Here is a 26817-nt window from a genome sequence, read left to right as displayed (position 1 = left end):
GCTCCCCTTGCATCCCAACGTAGGCATAGACACTAACTCCCCTAGGTTGGAGGAGTCCAACAGGCCCGTGTCATGGGCATTATTGCTGGTTTTCATTGCATAAGAATCCTGGTTAGGTGGGTGGAGACAAAGCAACATTTAGCGTCTATTCATATCTCTTATTCCTTCTTGCAAAAAATGCAGATTGGAAGGTAAAAACTACTCTCCTTATGTTTCAGTTGGGAGAAGGGTTAGCTGCAATTGACAAAGACTCTCCTAATAGTGGCTTAAATAAAATAGTTCATTTCTATTTCACATAAAAGAAGCTTAGATGTAGGCAACCCAGGGATGTTGTGGTAATTCCAGGCACCCAGGCTCTTGTGCCATTTATGTAAAAGACTGGCTTTTCAGGGCTTGCCCGGTGGCATAGTGGTTAAGTTCGCATGCTCCGCTTCAGTGCCCTGGGGTTTGTGGGTTCAGATCCCGGGCACGGACGTACACACCACTCATTGAGCCATGCTGTGGTGGTGTCCCATGTATAAAGTGGAGGAGGATTGGCACAGATGTTAGTTCAGGGACAATCTTTCTCAAGCAAAAAGAGGAATATTGGCAACAGATGTTAGCTCAGGGCCAATCTTCCTCACCAGGAAAAAAAAAAAAAGACTAGCTTTTCTCCATTGCATTTCAGTGTCATCTTTAGTATGAGCTAGGTGAATGAATATGTGTGGATCTGTGGATTCTCTTTTCTATTCCATTAGTATATTGTAATGTGGTCTAATTTATCTGTTGTTTTCTTTTGGTTAGTGGTTTGCATGTCCTGTTCAAGAAATCTTTCCCTATCACCAAATCATCAAGATGTGTCTTCTATTATTTTCTAGGAGATTTGTTTTTCTTTTCACATTTAGATTTAAAATCAACTAGGAATTGATTTTTGTGTGCAATACACCATGAAGTAGGTGTCAATTTCATTTTTTCCATATGAATAGCCAACTAAATCAGCATCTATAAAAAAAAGTCCTCCCTCTCCCCACTGCTGTGCATTGTTCCTTTTGTTGGAAATTTGCCAGCAACAGGGAAATTCAAAAAGTCTATTAACAAATTATTAGAATGAATAAGTGATGGAGGGCCAGTATGTTGTTGAAGAGAAGGTATGCGAGTATGCTTTCTTACTCATTTCTAATCTCAGAGCAAAAGCTTTCAACACTTCACCAATAAGAATAATATTTGTTATGGTTTTTTTTTAGATCACTTCTATTACCATTTTTGAGTTTTTATCATGAATATATGTTGTTTTATGAAAGAAATTTTCTGCATCTCTGTAGATATATTTTGTAACAGAGTGTATTAAATTGATTGCATTCTTGGATTAAACCCAACTTGGTCATAATGTATTATCCTCTTTATATTTTGTTGGATTTGATTTGTTAAAATTTTATTCCAAAATTGTGCATATACATTAATGATGCCAAGGGCCTGGCATTTTGTTTTCTCCTACAGTTTTTTTGTTGGATTTTGGTATCGAGTTTTTATTAAACTCATCAAATAAACTGGAGAGTGTTTCCTATTTTTCTATTCTCTGATAGATTTGTTAAATATATGCTAGAATTCACTGTGATGGTACCTGGATTTAGAGATTAGTTTTTATGAGGATTTTTATTTACAAATTCGATTTTTAAATAGTTCTAGATCTACTCAGATTTTCTATTTTTTCTTGTGTCAAATTCTCTACAAATTTATCCATTTCACATAAATCTTCAATTTCATTGGCATAAATTTCTGATACATATTTAATGTTTGAAAGATTTGTCGTGATGACCAATTTTTCATCCTTTCATTTGTAATTTGAGAATACACTCTACTTTCTTGGTCAGCCTCAACTGGACTTTAACAATTTTATTATTTTCTTTTTAAAGAATAACATTTCAACCCTTTATGTTTTTTTCTATTTCATTTATTTGCTGTTTTAAAAATACTTTTCTTTGATTTCATTTCCTGTTCTTTTTCTAACCTCTTAAATTAGATTATTCATTTATGATTTTTAGCCCTTGCAAGTTGGCTTTGGTCGTATCCTACAAGTTTTGGGATATAGCATATTTATTATCACTCAGTTTAAAATATATTTTAGTTTACATTAGGATCTTGTTTTGCTTCATGGATTTTTAAAAGTAAATTCCTTCATAGCTAAACATAATGGGGTTATCTAGTTACCCTTTTATTATTGATTTTGAGCTTAATTGCATTATACCCGGAGACTCCACTGTGAGTTATTTTGGTTCTTTGAAATGTGTTGTTATTGCTTCTTTGGTCCAGGATATGCTCAATTTTTGTGTTTATGCAACACATTCTATGTGTTCTTGAAAAGATTCAACAGTTGCTGGATTCAGCATTCTGTATATGTTTATTAGTTCTGGTTTCTATCAGGTACGTCAAGTCTTCCTAATACTTCCTGATAACTTTTTTGGTCTGCTTTGTTCTGAGGTATGTTAAAATTTCCACTTTGATTGTGTTTATGTATTTTTCTTTTTAATTCTCTGTCTTTGCTTTAAATATTTGAGAATATTTATTAGGTGCATACAAATTAGATTTGTGTTACATCCCTCAAGAAATAAATTTTTGTAAATCATTTTTGCGTCCCTCAACAGCTCAAATATTGCTTTATCTAAAGCCAACTTTTTCCAATATTTCTATTGTTATTCAAAAAGTATAGAAGTAAATTGATGCTTGAGATAATATTATCTTTGTTCATTGAGATTTTTAATTTTCTTCTACCAGATTCCTGAGGGAATTAGCAGCACAGGATCACCATAATTCAATTTCAGGGACAATTTGGAGCTGGACTTTCAGTCCATACTAGAGTGTCTACTTCTCTTTTTAGTCTTATTTTTCAGTTGTAAACCTTTTGATTTGTTTTTGTTTTTCGGGGAAGGGGAATCGGAGATCATTTGATCAAATGGTTATCATTTAAGCCATTGACTTAAAAAAATTGTGGTTATTTCTCTTTGTTTTCCTACACAGAGAGTGTACTTATCCAGGATTTGAGATGGCCTCAATTGGACATTGTTCAAATATTTGTAGCTCCTCCTTTGTAGTCTACTTCTGCTCTTGTTTTTTAAAACATACTTTCATAATAAAATTAGAAAAATATTTAGTTTCTGCCTAGGATAAAAGTGGATAGCACAGCTTTCGTATTTTTCGTTACCTTCATGACTTGAGCCCTCACTTCACTGCCCTTCTTCTCCTTAGTAAATAATCAAGGACTTTTTAGTTCCAACTGCTTTGCCAAATTTTAAGACACCATCACGGATTTCTGATAAGAGCAATAAGTAAGTGATGTGATTCCTTAATTTGAACTCAAAGAAGAAAATTTTTCAAGATACTATACAGGGTGGACCCTATTCCACACTATACTATTTTCTCCAATTCCTTGTCAGTGCAAGAAACTATGGTGAAGGAAAAGCGCAGAATTTGCTGCTTTTGTTTCTTGTCCAGCTCCATGGTTTCATCTGCTTTTCGTGGGTTCTTGGTCCCAGGTGAATCCAGGCCCATGTAATAAAGAAGGCTTGCTTGGTGCAGCCCGTCTCTTTTATGATCTCTATTTTTAGCTCACACATACCACTCCTTTACAATTATTTTCCCTATTTCCAACTTTTGTCACGTGTAAACGGGAACAATGAGAAAAAGAAAACGCAAGCCGAGTTCTACAAGCACCCGATGGTTTATTTACACTCCGCCTGCTAATTCAAAAGGAAAATTGCAGGCTGGCGGGAGGCTCATCCCTACAGAGGATTCTGGAATGCGTAATCCAGATGCTTCCTGTGATTGGGGCACTTCCACTCCGGGAAAGCGCGAATGCGTTAGTTGCTCCGCCAGAGAAACAGGAGAGTATAACCCACGGTTCTGCGTGTTTGGAAGCTCGGCTACCGGAGGGCGAGAAGGCAAACCTCCTCCCCTGGTGGACTCTGGGAAATTCGATTGAGGCCGTCGGTGTGGGGCAGGCACTTCCGCTCTAGGGGGCGGGGCAGCGGCGCCCGTCCCTCTCGGGGATGCTGGGAGATGTAGTCCCGGGGCTCCGCGAAGTCGGAGGCACTTCCGCTGCAGGAGGTTGAGATCGAGGCCTGCGTTTCTCCCCGGGAGGTGAGTGAGCCCTGGGACCCCGCGGCTTCTTGTAACTTCTCTGCACTGGTCGTGGCACCAGCCGGGCCGGCGCTCGGTCACGGGGAAGAAAAGCCGCGGCCAGCGGCAGAGGGCGGGGTCGAGGGGCGGGGGCAGCCGCTTGCCTTCCCCTCGCCGGAGCCTCAGCGTTTGGGGGGGTTCGCGGTTCCCCGGGTTGGAGGCGGACCGGGATCGGGCAGGGGTGGAGGGTCTCCCGGGTTCTCCGCTGCCCAACCCGCCTCCCCCCCACACCTTCCACGCGCTCTGTCACTTCCTAGCGCTATAGCATTAGGTGAGAACTTAATGCTTCTGTGCCTCAGTTTCCTTTTCTGTAAAAGGGGATATTACGAGTACCTATCTTAAACATTTGTTTGGCAATTAATGGTATACTACAAGTGAAATGTTTAGGACAGTTCAGGCGTGTGGCAAAGGTGTTAGCTGTTAATATTAATACTATTATAATAATTAGAAAAGTATTCCTTCTCTGGAAGCTCCTCGAAGTGCCACTGGCTCTTCTTTCTGATGCCTGCAGGAAAGGAGGCTGTGCCTGGACTACTTCTGAGCTGTTTTTAAAGAAAGAGTGCATCCTTTGTGGTTTTTCCAGGCCCACAGACAAGATTGTGGTCTCTCTCAGCTTCTTTTCCTTCTCCTGCCCTGACTTCTGAAAGAGGGCTGCAGAAAGGAGGGAGTGAGCCCGGGGCTCCTGGCAGCAGAGCCCCACCGCGGCAGGACTTCGCATTCATCTTCCTTTTCTGTTCAGAGGGATAGAAGGTATTTTAGTCATTAGCAAATGTTTCTGCTACAAAGGTGTTCCGTTGTTGTTAAATAAGTGGGAAAATATGTAGAACCTCCACAAGGCATGAGTAATAGTCATAATGGTTAAACATTGAGTGCTAAGTATCATTTTAAGGGCTTTGTACAAATGAACACATTAACCTTCACAAGGCCCCGTGAAGTGAATACTGTTATTGACTCTATTTTTACAGACGAAAACTTGGAAACAGAGAGCGTAATGACTTAGCCTGGCCCACCCTGCTAGTAAGAGCAGTGGGATTTGAGTCTCGGGCTTGTGTTCCTTAGATCTTTGGTCTCACAGTTTAAAATCCTCAAATTGGAATTAGGAAACAAAATAGAAAAAACAGTTATATAAATATTCAGCCGTAGGACACTGGCTGCAGAGGAGTCATTTGGGATCAAGTTATGGAGGTAGGCTGGAATTTTGTCGTAGAGGATTTTGAAAGCAGTGTTAGTGAGCTTGGACTTCTGTTTAAAATTTTAAAGCATTTTTTTTTAAGTTTATTTCAAACAATACCTATAGTTCATAGTCTGATTATAGAAGAAATGCACACTCATTGTAGAGAATTCAGAAAATGTATAAATATATAAAAGAAAAACATTAAGAATTACCCATAATACTAGGATATAGACAATTATTAACATTTTAATGCATTTCTATTTAGCAGTTGTTAAATTTTTTTTATCTATGTTTTATGAAATTGTTATCACACTATTCATAGTTACCCCCTGACTGTTTACTGTGGAAATTTTCAAACACACCCAAAGTATAGGATAATGAACTCCTATGTAACAATCACCCTGCTTCAATCTTTGCTCATCTTGTTGCTTTTTTCTCTCCCCCACACACATTTTTCCCCCTAACTACTTTAAAGCAAGCTCTGATGTTGACTCAGTAGGACTTAAAATTCAGTTATCATAAATTGTTTATATATGAAGTACAGGGGAGGGGAGATTGTATTAGTTCACTAGGGCTGTCATAACAAAATACCACAAACTGGGTGACTTAAACAACAGAAATTTATTTTCTCACAGTTCTGGAGCTAGAAGTCCAAGATCAAGGTGTCGGCAGGTTTGGTTTCTTCTGAGGCCTCTCCCTTTGGCTTACCGATGGCTTCCTGACTGTGCTGTCATGTGGTCTTTCCTTTGTGTGTGTGCATGTCCCTCTCTCTGTCCCAATTTCCACTTACCAGGACACCAGTCACATTGGTTTAGGGTCCACCCTAACAGCCTCATTTTAACTTAATCACCTCTTTAAATGCCCCGTCTCCAGATACAATCACATTCTGAGCTATTGAGGGTTAGGACTTCAACATATGAGTTTTGAGGGAGGTCACAATTCAGCGCATAACAGAGATATTAACAGCAACTCGAAAGTTTTCACTCTTGGCCACTGGGAGAATGTAACTTACATGAGAAAGTTAGAAAGAGTTGCAGTTAGGGAAGGAGGAGGATGAATTTTCTTTGCTCCTTTGGAGTCATACTTGCCACTGGCATATAACTCTTGGTTTCTTATCTCTCTCCTGTTAGGCTGCAGGGACCTCTGTTTCATGGACCTTGTCATATTCTTCTCAGAGTGCCTGGCATGAGGTTGGCAGAGAGAAGTTATTCAGTGAGTAAGTGTGATTCATGTAGCTGTCCAAAAGGGTGCGACAGCCTGGGATTAGAGAACAAAATAGAAAGACAGTCCGTTTCCATATTCCTTGTCTTTTATCTCACTTTTGGTGGGCTGTAGAATCCACCAACTTTTTCAGAGTATTCAGAAGTTGATGGATCATTATGCCTAATATTGTCATGATCTACAACAAATTTCCTTAGAAACAATTTGATGTTAGTGTTCAATTTTTTGTTTCGTGCGTGGAGATCATAATGGGGATGTGAGAATAGCTAATATTTATTGGGCACCTCTTAAGACTTGAAGAATTTCCAGTGCTTTACATGTACTAACTCGTGTGTTTTTCATAACAATGCTATTATTCTCATTTTAAAAATGAAGAAACAGGCACAAACAATTGAATAAATGACGTGGTGGCACAGTCAGCAAGGGGCAGAGCCAGGATCAAACCTCAGCAGCTGCGTTTGAGATGTAGCTCTAGCACTCTAACTGGATAACCTTGGGCAAGTTACTTAACTTCTCTGTGCCTCAGTTTTCTTACATATCAAGTAGGGATAATAATATCAGCACCTGCCTTCTAAAGTTTTTGTGAAGATTAAAAGACACATGTAGAGTGCTTGAAACAGTGCCTGGCACATAGTCAATCCTCTGTGTATTACAGACTAGAGTTGTCCTTTGTCTGTTACTGGTGAGTATGCAACATTGACAATGCAGCAAGTTATTGAAAGGGCAAAAGGATATTTTAAGGTATTTCCCCCCCATCTTTTGCTTTTAATACTTCAATTCTATTGTACAGTTGAACAAAAATGAATAGTTTCTTTTTTTTTTTTTTTGTGAGGAAGATCAGCCCTGAGCTAACATCTATGCTAATCCTCCTCCTTTTGCTGAGGAAGACCAGCTCTGAGCTAACATCTATTGCCAATCCTCCTCCTTTTTTTTTCCCCCCAAAGCCCCAGTAGATAGTTGTGTGTCATAGTTGCACATCCTTCTAGTTGCTGTATGTGGGATGCGGCCTCAGCATGGCCGGAGAAGCGGTGCGTCAGTGCGCACCCGGGATCCGAACCCCCGGCCGCCAGTAGCGGAGCGCGCGCACTTAACCGCTAAGCCACGGGGCCGGCCCTGAATAGTTTCTATAATAACTATTGTTTAAACTTATAGCTAACACTAATTAGCTGTCTTTTGAACCTTGAGAGTCCCTGGGGAATAATTATATGGTCTCTATTGCTTTAAAAAGGTCTAAGTCTGCACTATCCAATATGGTAGCCGTTAGCTACTTGTGACTATTGAGCACTTGAAATGGGGCTAGTGCTAATTGAGATGTGCTGTAAGTGTGAGACACACAATGGATTTCAAGGACTTAGGATGAGAAAAAGAATGTAAAATATCACAATAATTTTTATATAGATTGCAAGTGGAAGTGATAATATTTTGGATATAGTAGGTTAAATAAAATATATTGTTAAAATTAAGCTCACTTGCTTCTTTTTACATTCTTTAATGTGGCTACTAGAAACATATAAATTACACATATATACTTCTGTTGGACAGCGCTGCTCTAAATGGTAGCCTCTCTTTTCACTCTGAGAATTTGCCTCCAGGGGCATTTACAAGTCATTCTTGGCCTCTTAGACCTCCAACAGCCTCTTAGAGTGGAGAGAAGCAGGGAATTGGTGATCAGAAGGCCTGACTAGCCCTGCCCCTGCCTTCGCAGCTGTCCTTGGGCAGTTCAGTTAACTCCTTGTGAGGCAGGATGGAATAATGCAGTGGTTCTCTAACTTTGGTCACATCAGAATCACCCAGGGAACTTGGTAAAAATATAAAGACCCAGGCCTTTTACTATATCAGTGAGTCTGGGCTTCTGTGTTCTTTATCAGCTCTCTGGGTGATTCTTTTTTTTTTTTTAATTTTTTGTTTATTGCAGTAACATTGGTTTATAACATTGTATAAATTTCAGGTGTACATCATTATACTTCTATTTCTGCATAGATTACATCATGTTCATCACCCAAATACTAATTACAACCCATCACCACACACATGTGCCGAATTCTCTGGGTGATTCTGATACTGTTCTGATCACCTCCTGTTCACCCTGTTTGGGAAGGAGGAATCCCTGTCCTAAACAGTATGAGATGGTGGGACACGTGACACCCAACACCGGACAGATGACATTGACAGCAGTTTCTTAGTCACATACTCACCGCCTGTGGGAAGAGGACACTGCAGGCCATGTTGGGCCATCCAGGGGTTGCGCTCGGGAATAGAATGAACCAGCAGGGGTTATGGCAGGTGGGCTTTGTGGTGACGAGAGGGTAGAGTGACCCTTGGTTCCCGCATGAGGATGTGACTGGTTTGTGTGGATAATTTTGCAGACTGGTGGGGAGGTGGATCCTGTTGAGTTAAGGACCGAGTGGGATGCAGCTGGACCAGCTGATGGGGTGAGTTGTGTTTGGTCTTAATTTATAAAGGTGACTGAGTGACAACATGGAGAGGCTAATGCCATTGAGCAACATTTTTAATACAGTTCCCCCAGAAATGAGAGGCACAGCATGCCACACATGGTCACACGAAGCCTGTCACACACATGGGTCTGGAAGCAGAGAGAGAGGAACTGGGACTGTGCCTTTATGACTATAGTGGCAGGAAGTAACTAGTGGAGATGTCTTGTATTGAATACTGAGAACACGCAGGTCGGAGTCAGTGGTTGGAGGAATTATATTATGACTCTCACGTGCCCTGGAAAGCTAGCTTGCAGGGACGTTATAAATAACTGTGGTCGATAGTTTAGCCCCGTGTTTCAGCAGACGTATGGAGAGGTTAGGAATAGCGTGTCAAATAGCCGATACAGAATCTGAAAACATGGTTAATACATAGGGAACTAGCTCAGTGGGGAGCCCTTCCCTCAGGCTTGAGACTGTATGTGGAGAGAGCGGAGGAACTCATGAACTCATGGCTAGGCCTTTGAGGCCCAGTGAGGCTCAAAGATGTCAGGGCAGCACGTGGAGTTTCAGGCCTTACAGTACAGATGCACACCAGAGTCTGAGAACCACCACGTGTTGGTCGAGGGTGTGGGCCCAGGTGTCAGATTGCCTGGGTTTGTTGCGTAGGGCGATGTCCTGACTGGACAGTGAGATCCTGGCCTGAAATCATGGCAGTGGGAAGGATGTGAAAATGCAGATGTCAGCAACCCACGTCCACAGATGCTGATTTAATTAGTTGTGGATAAGGCTTGAGCATTTTTTTTTTTAAGTTTCCCTGTGAGTCTAATGTGCTGCCAGAGTTGAGAACCACTGTCCTAGTAGGGAAGGCTCTGGGTGAAAATCTTGACTCTTCTGTTGGCCACTGGTTAATCATGAGCCAAGTTACTTCTCTGTGCCTCAATTTCCTTATCTGTAAAATGGAGATAATCATCGTCTCCATCTCTAGAGTTGTTAAGAAGATCACGTGAGGTAGTACATGTGAAGCTTTCATTTCTTGGTAGCTAGTAAGTCGGCTGCCATCAGTATCAGCTGCTGTAATTATTGGGAGTGTTTGATGGGTTGAGTTTCCTTGTGAGTAAAATTAGGTGCTGAGAGTTGATCTTGGTGCTCCTTCTGATCCTAACAAACCTTGATTTTAATCCCGTTTGTTAGGTTCAGAGAGAGAGAGAGAGAAGCTTGCAATTTGTGTTTACTTTCTTTAATTTATTTGCCCTTGGGCAAAGGGCAATCTGTTGGGGTAAGTAGAAAAGTTAGAGGTGAAAACCTCAAGTCCTTAGTCTGTCTGAAAATATCTAGAGGGCTGTTTTTGACGGATGCTACTCAAATTGTGATCCAGGGGCCAACAGCATCAACATCCCCTGGGTATTGTTAGAAATGTGGATTCTTAGTTCCCATCCTTGGTCTTCTGATTTAGAATTTCTGGAGGTGAAACATAGGCACCTGTATCTTTACAGAGTCCCCAGTCAGTTCATGGAATGTTAAAATCTGAGAAGCACTAGTAGAGAGAGCAGAGTTGTGGCATTTTAACAAAAAATATTTTGTTTCCCTCTGGCTAAATTACACATCCTTCAGATATCAGAGATCTGTGAGGCTCTCTCCCTTGGTTCAGGTCTTGCTCAAATGTAAGAGAAGCCTTCCTTGACAACAACTTAACTCTGTAACAGCCCTTCCTCCCATCTCTTCTTATCCCTTTACCCTGCCTTGTTCTTGAAAGCATCTCTCACTACATTATTGGCTTATTATTTTCCTTGTATCTGTCGTAACATCAGCTCCATGAGATCCAGGTCTTTGCCAGCTTTGCGCACTGCTGTCTCTTTCACATTTGGGATCCTTGGCTGGCGCAGAGTAGGCTTTCCTTAATTCTATGTTGAATGAATGACTCAGGTAGTGAATAACGAGGCCCTGATCCACATGATGTATTTGTCAGGTCTTCATTACAGTGGTCATCTGCAGATCTTTGTTGAGTCCCTACCAAGAGCTTGCAGCAGCATACTAGGTATTGGGGATACAGCAGGAAACACATGTGGGACAGATGTGATGAGTATAAATAAAGTACCTAGTAGGATGTTAGAGAGGGATGTGTGCTAAAGAGGAAAGAATTAAGCAGGGATGGGGGGTAGGAAGTGTTAGGATGTGATTAGGAGATCAGAGTTCTCTATAGGGTGGCCAGGGAGGAACCGTCTGAGGAGGGGAGATTTGAAGAAAGAAGGGAATGATGCTTGCTGTGGCCCTCCTAACAGTCTCTCTGGCCCCCGTCTCTTCCCCCTGTAATCTCCTCCTGTCTGCTGGGAGAGTAATCTGTTTCCAACACAAAAGGAATCTTACTCTCCCTTCCTCCAGTCCTTCGCTGCTCTCCTGCTGACTTGCAGCTAAAACTGGAACTTTCCACATCATCGTGGTTGAATCCTGCCGTCCTGCCCATCTTTTTCTGCCTCTCGTTGGCCTTCACTTAGGTCAGCACTTGCGCTCTCCTGCAGGTTTTCAGTGATACTGCTTCTCTTTGGCTGATAGAGCTCAGTCACCCTCCAGGGCTCAGATCAAGCCATGCTTATGCAGAACCTGCTTCAACTGAGTGTGGGCCTCAGGGCCCGTACTTTGTGCTTCCAGAGGACCCCTTTCGCTACTCTGCTGCTTAGCAATGTGTAGCATAATTACTGGTTTCCTACTCACTAGGTTAGGTAATTGTATCTCTTTTAGTAAGATTTCCATAAGTGTTCATTGAGTTAATAAACTCATATATTTAATGAAGAATTAATAAATTAGCTTGTGTAGTGCTAATTATGCAGGCAATGAAATAGTTGTCATTCTCAATATTTTGATGGACACATTCTGTGGATTTTGCAACAGGAGTCCATGTAGGCACAGACTTTGAATAGCAGAAAGCACCTTCCTAAGATGGTATTTTTAAAAATCCAGAGGCTCTTTTCCTTCCAAAGATGACCTTCATTTTGCCTAAGGACAGGAAATATTGTGAAAGACCTAGAGGAAAAACTTGGAAATAAAACCCTTGCTCTCCTCCCAAATGGGGTCAGCCTCAGAATTTTACCACTTAGAGACCTTAGACCAAAGAGGCTTGTTTCTCTATGTGCCTCTGCCTGATGGTGGCTCGTTCATCAGGACACTGACACCGCTGGGAGTCTGCTGAGCAGTTACTGTGTTACAGGCACTGTTTTAGGCGTTTGAGATATAAAGCTGAGTAAGTATTAATCACAAGACCGACTAATTGTAGACTAATTAGACTAATTTACTAATTATCCCGTTCCCCAGAGGTGATGGAAAGATCTCCCTGCAAAGCACTCTTACTGAGCAGGCGTCGCCAGGGAAATACAGAGTCAGAACAAAGTGAATTACAAATTCCAAGGGTATTTCTTCTAAGATTAGGAAGTTTTACAGTGCCCTTTTCCATACCAGGGTTCTTCTATGTGAAGTCAGATGACTAATAATAATTAATTATTAATTAAATAGTAATTAACCGACTAATTGTAATCTCTTAACCTTGGTATTTCACTCTCAGTTTCACCCTCCCCAGAATCAGAATCATACCCTGAGAGCTATAAGGAGGACTTATATTAGGGCCATTGTGTGTGGATGGGTGGGTCCTTCACTGCGCAGGGGCTCTCGGCTGAAGGGGTGAGCGGTATCTGGAATTCAGCCCACTCTCTGCTCACCATGTCACCCTGAGGAAGGGGTTCCTTGACTATTTTCAGGTAAAGAAGGCATATGGGTAACTTGTATTGAATGCTTAAGCTACCAGACACTGTTCCAAATGTTTTAAGTATAGTCACTTAGGCTGACTAACCTTCGAGTGAGGTTTATGAGGTTATTATGATTGTTGTTGTTGTTATTATTATCCCCAATTTATGGATTGGACATTGAGGCACAAAGTACCACCAAGTTGGAGATGCCAGCGGTTAAATACCAGTGGTCTGAGTCCAGAGCCTGCACCCCAACAACTCTGTTCTCTTCTCCCTCAAGCACATCCTTTGGCTTCAGAGTCCTTTCCCTGTTCTATGTCTGTCTTTTATCCCAGCTCTCAAGTTCTCATTTCTCTTTCCGTAAGACCTTAAATTCCCATCTGCTTATTTTTATCTTTAGAAGCAGCAGAGAGACAAGATCTAGAATACTGGCTGTGATGTGAGAGCTGCATTCAGGTTCCTGCCTCTGGACCTCACCAAGCCTCAGCCTCCTCATCTGTTAAATGGGAACAGCGGTCGTCGTCATCATCATTTATTGAGAACTTCCTAAAATGCCAGGTACTAAGCCAAGGGCATTGCATAAATTAGCCCATTCATTCCCCACAATAATCCTCTAACATTCTGTTTTTCTCTCTTTGTTATAGCTGAGGATGGGCACAGAGGTATAGGAGATTAGACCAGAGTCATACGACTGGTACAACAGTAGTGTCTTCACAGGTACGTGGGAGGTACCTTCATGAAACAATGTGTGCCGAGTGCTTCGCAAGATCCCTAGGATGTACTGTGTTCTTATTTAATGTTAAACATTGCCGTTTTTGTTGTCTTTACCATTAATATGATTACTGTAGCTTGCTAATTTGAATGACATATTGATTATCTAGCTTGTGGTTAAATAAATCTTGCAGAGTCACAGGTTTTTATTGGTTTTTCTTCATCTCCATGATAGAGTCTTTTTAAAGCCCTACTGTTAGCATCGTAAATTTGGCAAGATCCTATGTCTTTTTAAAAAACAGTTGTCCATGTAGTCAAATTCATAGAGAGAGAAAGAATAGTGGTTACCAGGGCTGAGGGGAAGGGGAATGGAGAGTTAGTATTTAATGGGGACAGAGTTTCAGTTTGGGATGGTGAAAAAGTTCTGGAGAGGGGTAGTGGTGATGGTTGCACAACAATATGAAGGTACTTAATGAACTGTACACCTAAAGATGGTTAAAATGGTAAATTTTATGTTATATATGTTTTACACACACACACAAAACCAATCGTCCTTATAATCTTAAATATTATTGCAAAGGCATCAAATTAAGTATGACAAACCAAGAGAGAACAACAGATATTTCAGAAGTTAAAGGTGATTTTCATATGACAGAGCAACGATCTCTAAAGGCTCCATTGGTAGAAACCATTTATGAAGACAGGTTTTATATTACTGAATATTACCTGCTTTTCTGCTGCTACCAAGAAGTAAGGTACTTTGTAAGTGTTCTTTGAGCATTCTGCCTACTCATTTAATTCTTACAACAATCCTATGACATGGGCCTTGTTAATCCCTCCATTTTACAGATGAAAGAATTGAGGCATGGAGATACTAATAATTTGTCCAAGATTTCACAGCTAATAAGTAGCAGTGCCATGAACCCAGGCATTTGGCCCCAGAGATTACTCTCTCCACCTGGCTCCTTTATTCTCAATTTCTACCCTCCCTAGAATCAGAATCATACCGAGCACTACAAGAACTTGTATTAGGGCCACTGTGTGTGTTTGGGTGGGTCCTTCACTGCGCAGGGGCCCTCTGCTGAGGGGGAAGTGGTATCTGGAACCCAGCCCATGCCGTGCTCACCGGGCCACCCCGAGGAAGGGGCACCGTTGCTATTTCACGTACAGCAGCCATATGGGTTAGCGACATCCTAGGCCAGACTCTGATGGCTTTTTTCTCCTTCCCCTGTTGTGCCTTCCCTAGACTCAGCCCTTTCCCAGAAGGAGGAGGACAGAATGACCAAGTTCAAGGTGAGTTGGGCTTGCCTTTCTGGGTTTTCAATTGTCCTCTTATTTTCAATGATTACACACCTCCTGTTTCTCTTTCTTGGGAAGGATTAAAGAGAACAGTAGGCCTTTGGGAACTTCTTATGATCACGACTTTTTATTTTAGTGTAGTTTACTTTTTGTTATTTTATCACCTTTTATAAGTTCACAAATAAGAGTAGGGTAGGAAAAGTCAATAGCAGTGAAAAAAAATCTCCCACTTTACTACTGTTTTCCTTACAAAACAACTGTTTTCATTTTCCCATGTTCTTGTCCTCTCATGCATTCATAACTGTATATTTGTAATCATTATATAGTTAAAATTCTCAAATTGTGTCTTTTCTAATGAATATTATATACCCTACATTTTTAATGGCAACATGACATTCCCTTGAATTGATGTACACTGTGTGAGTGTGTGTGTGTCTGTGTCTGTGTGTGTCTCATAACTTTTCCCCATTCATGGATATTTAGGTAGTTCAGAATTTTTAGTATTTTAAAGAACATTCTAATAACAGTTTTCATAATGTAACTATTTTCCTCAAAAGGGAATTTGGAGGAGTTTGCCATCCTTCTTAATGTTTTAGGAACTCAAAATTGACAAAGTACATTTGCTATGCGGTACCTCGGGTATTTTGTATGTAGAACATTCAGCTATGGCGTGGTGCTCCAGGGTCTAATTGATGCTTCACACAGAGAAAATATTAGATATTTTCACATAAGAAAGCTAGATTGGGCCAGCCCGGTGGCTTAGCGGTTAAGTGCGCGCGTTCCACTACTGGCAGCCCGGGTTTGGATCCCGGGCGCGCACCGACGCACCACTCGTCCGGCCATGCTGAGGCCGCGTCCCACATACAGCAACTAGAAAGATGTGCAACTATGACATACAACTATCTACTGGGACTTTGGGGAAGAAAAAAAGGAGGAGGACTGGCAATAGATGTTAGCTCGGAGCCGGTCTTCCTAAGCAAAAAGAGGAGGATTAGCACGGATGTTAGCTCAGGGCTGATCTCCCTCACAAAAAAAAAAAAAAAAATGAAAGCTAGATTGTTTCTTACCCATATCTGAGTCATGTCATGTGCATGTTTTATTTACTGATTTATATTTGTTATTCATGTGTTAATTTATTTTATTGAAGTAATAATGTACTAATTTAAAAAGTCCAGGAGTACAAGAGGATTTGCCAGATACTTTTCTTTTCTTGCTGCATTTAGTCTCAGACCAACCTTGTGAGGCAATACTTGGTCTCATCTGCATTTTAATTACAAAGAAGCAGGATTGTAGAATTTCAGAAAGCTGATTAGGTTCACATGGGAAACCAAAGATCCAACTGATCCAAAAAACTCCTAGGATTTTTACTTAGATAAAGAGAGCGAGGCAAGGGAACAGAATTCTCCGGTCAGGGACCTAGTCCTTTGTGTGTGGTACCTAATTGTCCTGGAAGGTAGAAGATACCACAGATAATACTGCCTGTACCTGGTGAGTCTTCAGTGGCCCCTTCTCTGTGATCTCTGTTGCTCATTTAGGGCACCTGGAGGTGCAGGGCTCTGGTGATGAACACAGTCTTCATAATGAGAAGTTAAGACAATACTATGCATTAATGATTCTTAATCATGGGCAATTTTGCCCCCAGGCAACGTCTGGAAACATTTTTGCTGTCACAACTTGAGGGATGCTACTGATAGTGTGTAGAAGCTAGGGCTGCTGCTAAACATCCTACTGTGCACAACAGATAATGATCTGGCCCAAAATATCAGTAGTGCCAAGGATGAGAAACCATGCTGTACACAAAGCTATACAAGGACAATAGCAAAATGTGGATGGAAATATTTATAATATATATGTTAAAAAACCAAAAGCTTAAAATCTCTATAGAAACTTTTACAGTCATAAAACCCCAATTGGAGTATGAGCAAAGAACATTAACAGACAAGGTACTGAAGAAAAATTAAAGATGGCCAGTAAATATATGAAAATATGATGAGCTTATTAATTATCAATAATAGAAATAACCAAAATAAGTTGTTTTTTACTGATCAGATTACCTAAGATTTAAAAACTTTGGTTATAGTCAGCGTTGTGTATGGTACAGAGAATCAGGAATGCTGATATTCTCTTGGGGGAGGGATAAACTAGCAAAAAAGTTGAAGAGAAAATCTGCCATTGTACATAATAATTTTGAAGTTGCGTATTCTTTGACATTGCAGTTTTCACATCTTGGAACTTATAAGAAAATAATTAGACGGGGAGCTAATATCTGTGTAAAAAGTTGTTCTTTTCAGCATTGATTATGAAAAGAAAAAATCTAAAATGTAATATGCGTTATTTGGAATGTTTATATTATAGTAAAATTGACTCTAGTCTCTTGGAATCTGAAGCCACTTCGTACACATCCTTTCCACTTTTCTCAGTGCTACCCTCCTTCCAGTGGACCTTTGTTGCAAGATTGAGGTTACGTGTGTTTGGTGTTGTAGGAGGCCGTGACCTTCAAGGACGTGGCTGTGGTCTTCACGGAGGAGGAGCTGGGACTGCTGGACTCCGCCCAGAGGCAGCTGTACCGAGACGTGATGCTGGAGAACTTCAGGAACCTGCTCTCTGTGGGTGAGGACAGGCGCTCTGTGACTGAACTTCAGCCCCCTGCGGTGTGTGTGTGTCCTTGGACATGTGGGGCTTTGGAGCTCCTGAACTGGTTTCCAGTTTTCTAATTAGCAGGAGACACAGAGGTGGCATTTCTCTAGTCTTTCCCCCACCACCACCTAAACTGTGTGTTTTGTAAATGAACTGTAAATTGACAGCATGACTGCTATACATTTTTGGCCTTTCTCAAGTTGTTGTCTCCAATTAGTGAGTCAGCACCTACATTTAGGGAATTGTACCAGCATTTTTTAATGAAATAAAATAGGGTAGAAAATACCAGGGCCCTTGCCAATAAATGCACATTGCAGCAAAACTATGGCTTATTGCCAAGAATAGCGTGAGAAATGGTGGAGAGGATGTGATGAAAATAGACATTTTTTTCCTGTAATTTATACTTATGTCTATGTATCCTGGATTTTTGCATAAAGTGTATTTCCTCTGATGGGTCATAATTAACAGTTTGGAAAACACTCATTTTGATGTCCTGAGATGACGCAGAGAACCACAATTGTTAGTAATTTTGCCTCTAATGTATTGATTTTAAATATTTGTCCTTGGCTTTTCCCAGGGCATCAGTCCTTCACACCAGATGTAATACCCCAGTTAGAGAGAGAAGAAAAGCTTTGGATGATAAAGACGGCAAGCCAGAGCTGGAGCTCCCCAGGTGAGAGCCGTGCGCCTCAGTCTGTCCTGCTTCCTGTCACCTCCACAATGATGACTCGGGTCCGAGTCAGTGCCTAATCTGCACAGGCTGCAGGCTTTGTCTCACTCCCCCTCTTCAGCTTTGCTCTTTTACAATCAGTTCTCTACTCGAAGTAATTCTTTTGTTTTTGCTGGGAAAGATTTGCCCTGAGCTAACATCTGTTGCCAGTTTTTTTTTTCTCCCCAAAGCCCCAGTACATAGTTGTATATTCTAGTTGTAGGTCCTCTAGTTCTTCTATGTGAGCTGCTGCCACAGCATGGCTACTGACAGACGGGTGGTATGGTTCCACGCCTGGGAACTGAACCCGGGTCGCCGAAGTGGAGTGCACCAAACTTTAACCACCAGGCCATCAGGGCTGGCTCTTGAAGTGATTCTTTTGAATGTTTGTCAGATCTCGTCAGTCCTTTGCTTAAAACCTTTAGTCGCTTCTTATCTGATTCAGAGTAAGTTCCAGGTGGCTCATAATATCCCACTGGCTGCTGCTCCATCTTTCCCCATCCTTCTGTAAACATGACCTTTCATTTTCCTCCATGTCAGTCTATTCCACCCAATTTTGCCTCTTTGCTGTGCCAAGCATGCTCTGCTGGTCACCCTCCCCTGGTTCTTCTTTCTCTCAGGAGTGCTCTTGCGCTCTGTCATCCCCTTGGCCCCTCCCTCACTTCACGCAGGTCTCTTCTCAGATGTAACATCGTAAGAAAGGCCTCCCGTGACCACTCTATTCATAATACTGTATTCTTCCTCCACTCTTTCCTTTACCCTGTCTTACTTGGTGTCTAAGCATTGATCACCACTTGCCAGATAAACATATATTTTTGTTTTTGTCACTGTATTCCCGTTGGAATATAATCTCAGGAGAGGAGAAATTCTCTTTATTGCTATATCCTCAGTGTATAGAACAGACTTGGCAGAGGGCAGGCATGCTATAAACATTTGTTGAATGAATGAATGAGTTAATAATGGTTACTTGGACTTTTTTCCATTAGTCATGGAGATACTTAAAGGGTAGTAATCAAAAATGTGTGATGGAGGCACAGTCTAGAACAGTGTTTTCCCCCCAGTGAGTGTCTAATTTTAATTTATTAGATGCTTGTGGATATATGTAGATATGTGTCCATTAAACCCCATCTAATGAGAGCTTAGCTTTGCACTTGTAACCAAATTGATTATCATTTCCCCCCCGTGGCTTTCCTGCAGGCTTTAGTAGTAAATCATAGTGTCTTGGTAAAGAACTACTTTTTAGAATGAAGATTCTAATAGTCATTTTATACAGATATACCTTTACTGCTTAAAAGCTCCTGTAATATTTTTCTGTTCCTGTTAATGCTTGTCACAAGCTACTAAATTTATTTCACACTCAATCCCAGTCTTCAGCTTGAAAGACAGTGGTGTGGTCCATATAGGAACATCTATCAGTTGGAGTCTGCTTTCCCAGACAATGTTATTCCTGAGGTTTTAGGTATTGACTCCTACGTGCAAAAGGAAAAATTTTACACACTTAGAAAGGGAGTACAAAAATTACAGAAGCAATCAATCCATAGGCCCTATGGCCACTTTTAGGCCTTTTCCTTTTTTTTTTTTAAACCTCCCAAGTGATTTGAGCCATGATTTTGTGATCAACGTGATTTTCTCATCAGTAACACCTGCTTAGTTTAGCCCTGTATCTGGTGATGCCTTTCAACTTCCCAGAACAATTGCTGTTTCCAATCCTTTTCCTATTATGGGTAAGTTACTTGAAAAAGCTCTTTTACTTGTGTAACACAGCCCGAACTCTCACAAAGAAGTCAAATTGGGATTCATGTATCCATTCAGCGTGTATTTGTTGAACACTGACTGCGTTAGGCAGAGTTCTGGGGGTGGTGATAAAGTAGTGAGCAATGTGAAAAGCTTATCCTTGTGGGTATTGCATTCAAGTGAGAGAAGACACAAAACAGATAAAGGACAAATGTAGTATGTCAGATGGTAATATGTGCCGTGTAAAAACAAAGCAGGGGGGCGGCCTGGTGGTGTAGTGGTTAAGTTCATGCGCTCCACTTCAGCGGCCCGGGGTTCGCAAGTTCAGATCCTGAGTGAAGACCTACACACTGCTTATCAAGCCATGCTGTGGCAGGCATCCCATGTATAAAGTAGATGAAGATGGGCATGGATGTTAGCTCAGGGCTAATCTTCCTCACAAACAAAGGGCAAAAAACAACAACAAAAAACAAAGCAGGGTAAGGTGAATGGAGATTGCCAGGGCTGTAGAGTGGATAGGGAGCATTTACTGTTTGAGATTGGGTAGTAAAAGGCCTCACTGATAAGGTGTTATTTGAAGAGAGATGTGAAAAGAAGTCAGTAGCAAGCTCTATGGCTAATTGGTGGAACAGAGTTCCAAGGAGAACATAACTCTTCCTGTCCAGTGTCGACTTGGAGAATCTATACTATGCCCTATTTATTTCCTCCTCACAAGTTCTTGCTCTGTTGTAAAAGATTAGCTTCTAATTTTTTACTTTTTTTCCCCCTGGAGGTTATGGGTACTTTAATTGCTTTGATGCTTTAGAGTAGTTTATGTTATTACTGTAAACCTCTTCCCCAAGTTGTCCTCCTGAAGGATATTTTCCAGCAGGACATGAAGGACCACTCTTTGCTCACTACTCTGAACTTTAGGAATTTAGGTGATAAGGTATTTTCTCCCAAACATGTGTCTTTCCAACTAGTCTAATGCCACAAAGGCTCCTAACATTGGAGTAAACTTCCAATGAAATAATTCAAAGCAAAGGTTTTCAACATTGCACGGGGACATCTTCTGATAATCTGTCTGTAAGAGTTTTGCTAGACCTTTTGAGCATTTGGTCAGATGTGCATGCAGTAGGCAGAATTATGTAGGAGCTATTTATTAGACACCTGCTGCAGCAAAATAAGACAGGCTTTTAGTAAGGTGCAGTTTTGTCTTTGTAAAGATTCCCTAGGAAGTATTTTTCTTGCTCTGCAGCTACCAGATTTCTAAGTTGCAGCTCACTTATGAAACTTAGAATGATTCTAAGTGGAATTTGTTAATGCATAATAAATGAGAGCCTGGTGGTCTGCATCTTGGTTTCTGGAGGCATGTAAATCAGAGAACATGCTACATGATGATAAAGAAAAATGGAACCTTCTCTTGGTTAAAAAAAGCCTTAGGGTGTGGGCCTAAGTTTGTAACATTGACATTTCTAAACAAAGCATTCACATGCCACATCTCCAAATTCTCTTACCCTTTTAGGACACAAGAATCTAAATGACCTGGAGATGCTTCATGAAGTTGGATTAAGGTACCTGCCACATGAAGAGCTTTTCCACTCACAAATCTGGCAACAGGTTACAAAGGAGTTAACCAGATGTCAACACTCCATGGTAAATATTCAAGGAACTGGCTCTCATGTGGAAAAACAAGGTGATGCACTCTGTAAATGTGAGGAATTTGGTAAAGGCTTTAATCAGAGTTCACATCTTCAAGTTCACCACAGAGCCCAAACTGGAGAAAAACCCTACAAACGAGAGGAGTGTGGGAAAGATTTCATTCGGGGCTCTCATCTTCAAATTAACCAGAAGGCCCGTGCAGGAGAGAAGCCCTATAAATGTGAAAAATGTGAAAACACCTTCCGTCGGTTTTCAAGTCTTCAAGCCCATCAGAGAGTCCACAGTAGAGAGAAAGCAGACAAATATGATACATCATGTAAGGGTTTCAGTCAGAAGTCGTATCTTTGTCATCATCAGAGAGGTCCCACTGGAGAGAATCCACACAAATTTGAGGAGTGTGGGAGGAGCGTCAGGAAAAGCTCTCATTGTCAAGCTTCTCTGATAGTCCAAACATTAGAGAAACCCTATAATTGTGAGGAGTGTGGGCTGGGCTTCAGTCAGAGCTCTTATCTTCGAGTCCATCAGAGAATCCACATGAGAAAGAAACCTTATCAATGTGAAGAGTGTGGGAAGGGCTTCAGTTGGCGTTCACGACTTCAGGCTCATCAGCGAATCCACACTGGAGAGAAACCATACAAATGCGATGCATGTGGCAAGGGCTTTAGTTATAGCTCACATCTTAACATTCATTGTAGAATCCACACGGGAGAGAAACCTTATAAATGTGAGGAGTGTGGGAAAGGCTTCAGCGTGGGTTCACACCTTCAAGCCCATCAGATAAGCCACACCGGAGAGAAACCATACAAATGTGAGGAGTGTGGGAAGGGCTTCTGTCGGGCCTCAAATCTTCTGGACCATCAGAGAGGCCATACTGGTGAGAAACCATATCAATGTGATGCATGTGGGAAGGGCTTCAGTCGTAGCTCAGATTTTAACATTCATTTTAGAGTCCATACTGGAGAGAAACCCTATAAATGTGAGGAGTGTGGGAAGGGCTTCAGTCAGGCGTCAAATCTTCTGGCCCATCAAAGAGGCCACACTGGAGAGAAACCATATAAATGCAGTACATGTGGGAAGGGCTTCAGTCGGAGTTCAGATCTTAACGTTCATTGTAGAATCCACACAGGAGAGAAACCCTATAAATGTGAGAAGTGTGGGAAGGCCTTCAGTCAGTTTTCAAGTCTTCAAGTGCATCAAAGGGTCCATACTGGAGAGAAACCATATCAGTGTGCAGAGTGTGGGAAGGGCTTCAGTGTGGGTTCACAGCTTCAAGCCCATCAGAGGTGCCATACTGGAGAGAAGCCATACCAATGTGAGGAATGTGGAAAGGGCTTCTGTCGGGCCTCAAATTTTCTGGCTCATCGTGGAGTCCACACGGGAGAGAAACCATACCGATGTGATGTGTGTGGTAAGCGCTTCAGACAGAGATCATACCTTCAAGCCCACCAGAGGGTCCACACTGGAGAGAAACCATATAAATGTGAAGAATGTGGTAAAGTCTTCAGTTGGAGCTCATACCTTCAAGCCCATCAGAGAGTCCACACTGGAGAAAAACCATACAAATGTGAGGAGTGTGGGAAGGGCTTCAGTTGGAGCTCGAGTCTTATAATTCATCAGAGAGTCCATGTTGATGATGAGGGTGATAAGGACTTTCCCTCATCAGAGAATTCATACAGGAAAGAAGCCCTATAAAATTATATGTTTTCATACCTCAATGGGTGCTGAAATAGTCCTATCATGGAAGACAAAGCATTTATTTCATAAGAGTCAGCCAGAGCTTGACATGTTACAGTGGCTGGGTGACCACACAGCAGAGAAGCCTCGTGAGAATGGGGACATAAGGACCTGATTCAGAACCTTGACATTGAGCAGATATTACACAGAAGAGAGGCTTAGGAAGGATGAGTCTGATTTGGAGTTAACCAACAGTACTAAGATGGAAATGCCAAAATTGATTCCACTAGCATATACACTCCAAGAGGATAGGGACTTTCTTGACTGTCAAATCTACTCTGCCTTTTCAGTGCCTAACACAGTGTAGGTCTTTAGTGATCGTTAAATGAGTAAAAGGGCCACCAGTCACAGTTGAAATTTTTTTTCAGTTCATTTCTGAAAATTCTACTTAGAAGAGGAATTCAGCAAGCCTTGGAAGACATTTACATTAGACCACTTGGGCTCATTTTCCCAACCATGCAGATCATGTGAACTAGTGATTATAAACTGAAAGTTGTAACCCGTTAGTGATTCCAGAAATAATTCAGCAAGTTGTGAACAGGAGTTTTTTATGCTAACAATTCAGGTATAATTTGCATGCAGTAATATGCATAAATCTCAAGGTTATGGCTTCATGAATTTTGACAATGCATACACATGTAATCATCACCGAGATTAATGTATATGATATTTCTATTAAACCAGAATGTTGCCTTGTGCCCGTTTCTGGTCACTCCACCTCTAGTGGCAACAATTACTGTGATTTCTATACTAGATTAGTTAGGTCTCTTGAGCTTCATATGGGTTCAGTATATACTCTTTTGTGACTGGATTCTTTTGATCAAATATATGATCCTCTCAATAGATTCAGAGAAAACATTTAACAAAATTCAACATCCATTCATGATACAAATTCCTCAATGAGATAAAAGGCATCTATGAAAATCCTACAAGCTAGGCTTTCTTTTTTAAATTATTATTATTAAGGAATAATTTATATACAGTAAAATCTACTCTTTGGTGGATCATTTCGTGTTTTGGCAAGTGCTTACTGTTGTGTTACCACTACCACAATCAAGACATTTAGCAGTTCCAGCACCCTTGCCCTGAGATTCCCCTGTACCCTTTTGTAGTCAACCCATGGCACCTCCTCCCCCTGTGTTGGCCGCCACTGACCTGTGTTCTGTCTGTATAGTTTAGCTTTTCCAGAATGTCGTATAAATGGAATCATATAGTATGTAACCTTTGGAATCCGGTGTCTTTCAGTTAATGCTCCTGAGATTACATCCATCTTGATATATGTATTGGTAGTCGTTCCCTTTATTGCTTTGTGGTGTTCTGTTGTATGGAGGTACCATACTTTATCCATTTATGATTTGAAAGATATTTGGGTTTCCAGTTTTTAGTGATTATGAAGAAAGAAGCTGTGAACATTCACATACAGGTTTGTGTGTCAACATAAGTTTTCTTTGTCTTAGTAAATATTTAGGAGTGGGGTGGCTGGGTTGTATGGTAAGACTGTGTTTAACTTCATGAAAAACGAAAACTTTTCTAAGATGGATATACCATTTTGCCTTCCCACCATCAATGCATATCAGGGTTTTGTTTTGTTTTTAGTATTTCAATAGGTTTATAGTGATATCTCATTTTGGCTATAATTTACATTTCCATAATGACTATGTTGAGCATCTTTCCTATGAATGTTTGCTAATCACATACCTATTTTCTTGGGTGAACTATTTTCTTGTTCTTGATTTTTTAGTGTTCTTTATATGTTCTGGATACATGTCCTTTGTCAGTCATGTGTTTTGCAAATATTTTATCCCTGTGTGTGGTTTGTGTTTTTTATTCCATTAATATTTTTTACAGATGGAGCTTTTTTGACTTTTGATAAAGTTCAATTTTTGTCTTGCATGGATTGTGCTTTTGGTTTCAGATAGAAGAACTCTGCCTAAACCAAGGTCACAAAGATTTTTCTCCTCTTTTTTAATCTAAAAGTTGTATGGTTTCAGATTTTATATTTAGGTCTGTGATCCATTTGAGTTAATCTTTATAAAGTGTGAGGTCAAGGTCCATTTTTTTTTGCATATGAATATCCAATTAACTATCTTTTCAGCATTGAATTGCTGTTGCCCCTTTGTGAAAAATCATTAGCCGGTACCTGTAGGGGTCTTTTTGTGGCCTCTATTTGGTTCCATTGATCTGTGTGTTTGTCATCTTGCCAATATGTAGCTTTATACAACAGGTCTTGAAATCAGATAGTATGAGTCTTCCAACTCCATTCTTTGTTTTCAAAATTATTTTGGCTATTGTATTTTGCCTTTCCATAATTTTCAAGTCAACTTTGTGATTTTTAAAAATAAACTCTTGCTGGGAGTTTTGTTGGGATTGCATTTATATATATAGACGAGTTTGGGGGAAAATTGACATCAATATTGACTATTCTCAACCATAGACTACAGTATATCTGCTTATTTAGGACTCCTTTTCTTTCTTTCATCAGTAGTTTGTAGTTTTCAGCATATAGATCTTGCACATATTTTATTAGACTTATACCTAAGTAGTCTGTGCTTTTTGGTGCTAAATTAAATGGTACTATTTTTCAAATTTCAATTTCCAATTGTTCATTGCTAGTATATTCAACATATTGTTTTATGTTGACCTTGTATCCTACAATATTGCCAAACTTGCGTATTAGTTAAAGTTGCTGTTCTGTAGATTCCTTGGGATTTTCTGTGTAGACAATCATGTCATCTGGAAAAAGTTTTATTTCTCCCTGCCAATTGATATGCATGTTACGGTGACTCCACTGTGACACAAGGAAGCTGCCCCCAACATTAGGTTTGGATGACAAAACTCATGACAGTAGTCCTTTGGTATGATCAAAGGTGGAAGGGATGACTGTCTAGGAGAAGGTCCAGAACAGAGAGAAAGAATAATGTTCCATGTAGAGGGGAAGTCTTGCCTGCACAAAGTTTAAAAGAGGTGGTGGGAGGACCTCATCAGGATTGTGAAGGAGACGGTAGACATGGGCAGGAGATGAGGCTCGTAGGTTGCTGGCATTAAGTCATGTCCAAGTTTCTTTCCTGTGGTCTTCACAATTCACCCCTGACGTTTGGGCTAGCATGGCAACCTCCCAGGTTTTCCTGTAAATAAACTTGTATTTGAGAGAGACCACATTTGCAAAGTTAACCGAAAATAATTAGGTCAGCAATTATTGTGCTAGCTCCCTGAAAGATAATGTAGGGCCAGATAATGTTAATCTGAAGAAGAAATCAATAGGGGTTCAAGAAATCTCTTGGAATATTTTAGTAATTTAATAAAATCATCAACTATTTGGGTTTGTTGTTTTATCTGTTGAATTGTTCTGGAGACCTTTCCTGTATTAGTGACCTACATGCAGCCAGAGGTTACCTTTAAGCATCCACATTGAGGTGCCAGTAGGTAGTCTAATGCAATATGTTATCAGCTACCATAGCAGGTACAGAGTTTTCTCTCTCATTAAGGGCTTCTAAATCTTGGGCTGTTGGGTACATGTGGTCTGCCAGGAGTTGTGGCATTGTTTGGCTGGCTTCTAAGTGCTAAGTCTGTGCTATAGAACTGAAAAGACTTAGAATTATACCTATTATACCAAAGATTGTGATAAGGCCCAATTCA

The 26817-nt window shown here is 40.8% G+C and overlaps 1 protein-coding gene across 7 annotated transcripts in view; it reads left to right on the top strand.

The window, feature by feature from the left end:
- ZNF45 (zinc finger protein 45) overlaps positions 1-26497 on the top strand; it is a 44580-nt gene extending 18083 nt beyond the window's left edge. The window contains exons 1-10 of one of the 7 annotated variants that reach the window (XM_087421621.1): positions 4053-4113; positions 4664-4902; positions 6457-6542; positions 8914-8979; positions 13117-13274; positions 13361-13433; positions 14674-14720; positions 17210-17336; positions 17941-18036; positions 21311-26497. In XM_087421621.1, the coding sequence (XP_087277747.1) occupies positions 14706-14720; positions 17210-17336; positions 17941-18036; positions 21311-23139 (2067 nt within the window). In that variant the 5' untranslated portion in view covers positions 4053-4113; positions 4664-4902; positions 6457-6542; ... (2 more) ...; positions 13361-13433; positions 14674-14705 and the 3' untranslated portion in view covers positions 23140-26497. Of the gene's footprint in view, positions 1-4052; positions 4114-4385; positions 4903-6456; positions 6543-8913; positions 8980-13116; positions 13275-13360; positions 13434-14673; positions 14721-17209; positions 17337-17940; positions 18037-21310 lie in introns of those variants that run through there. The other 6 variants (XM_087421624.1, XM_087421625.1, XM_087421622.1 and 3 more) reach the window with 6 other exon arrangements.
- The last annotated feature ends 320 nt before the right edge of the window (positions 26498-26817 follow it).

This window comes from Ceratotherium simum, chromosome 33 (assembly GCF_057802395.1).
Source record: "Ceratotherium simum simum isolate JZ-2026a chromosome 33, ASM5780239v1, whole genome shotgun sequence".
Taxonomy (NCBI): Eukaryota; Metazoa; Chordata; class Mammalia; order Perissodactyla; family Rhinocerotidae; genus Ceratotherium; species Ceratotherium simum.
The sequence above is the reverse complement of the archived record's forward strand: the minus strand, read 5'-3'. Positions and strand labels throughout refer to the sequence as shown.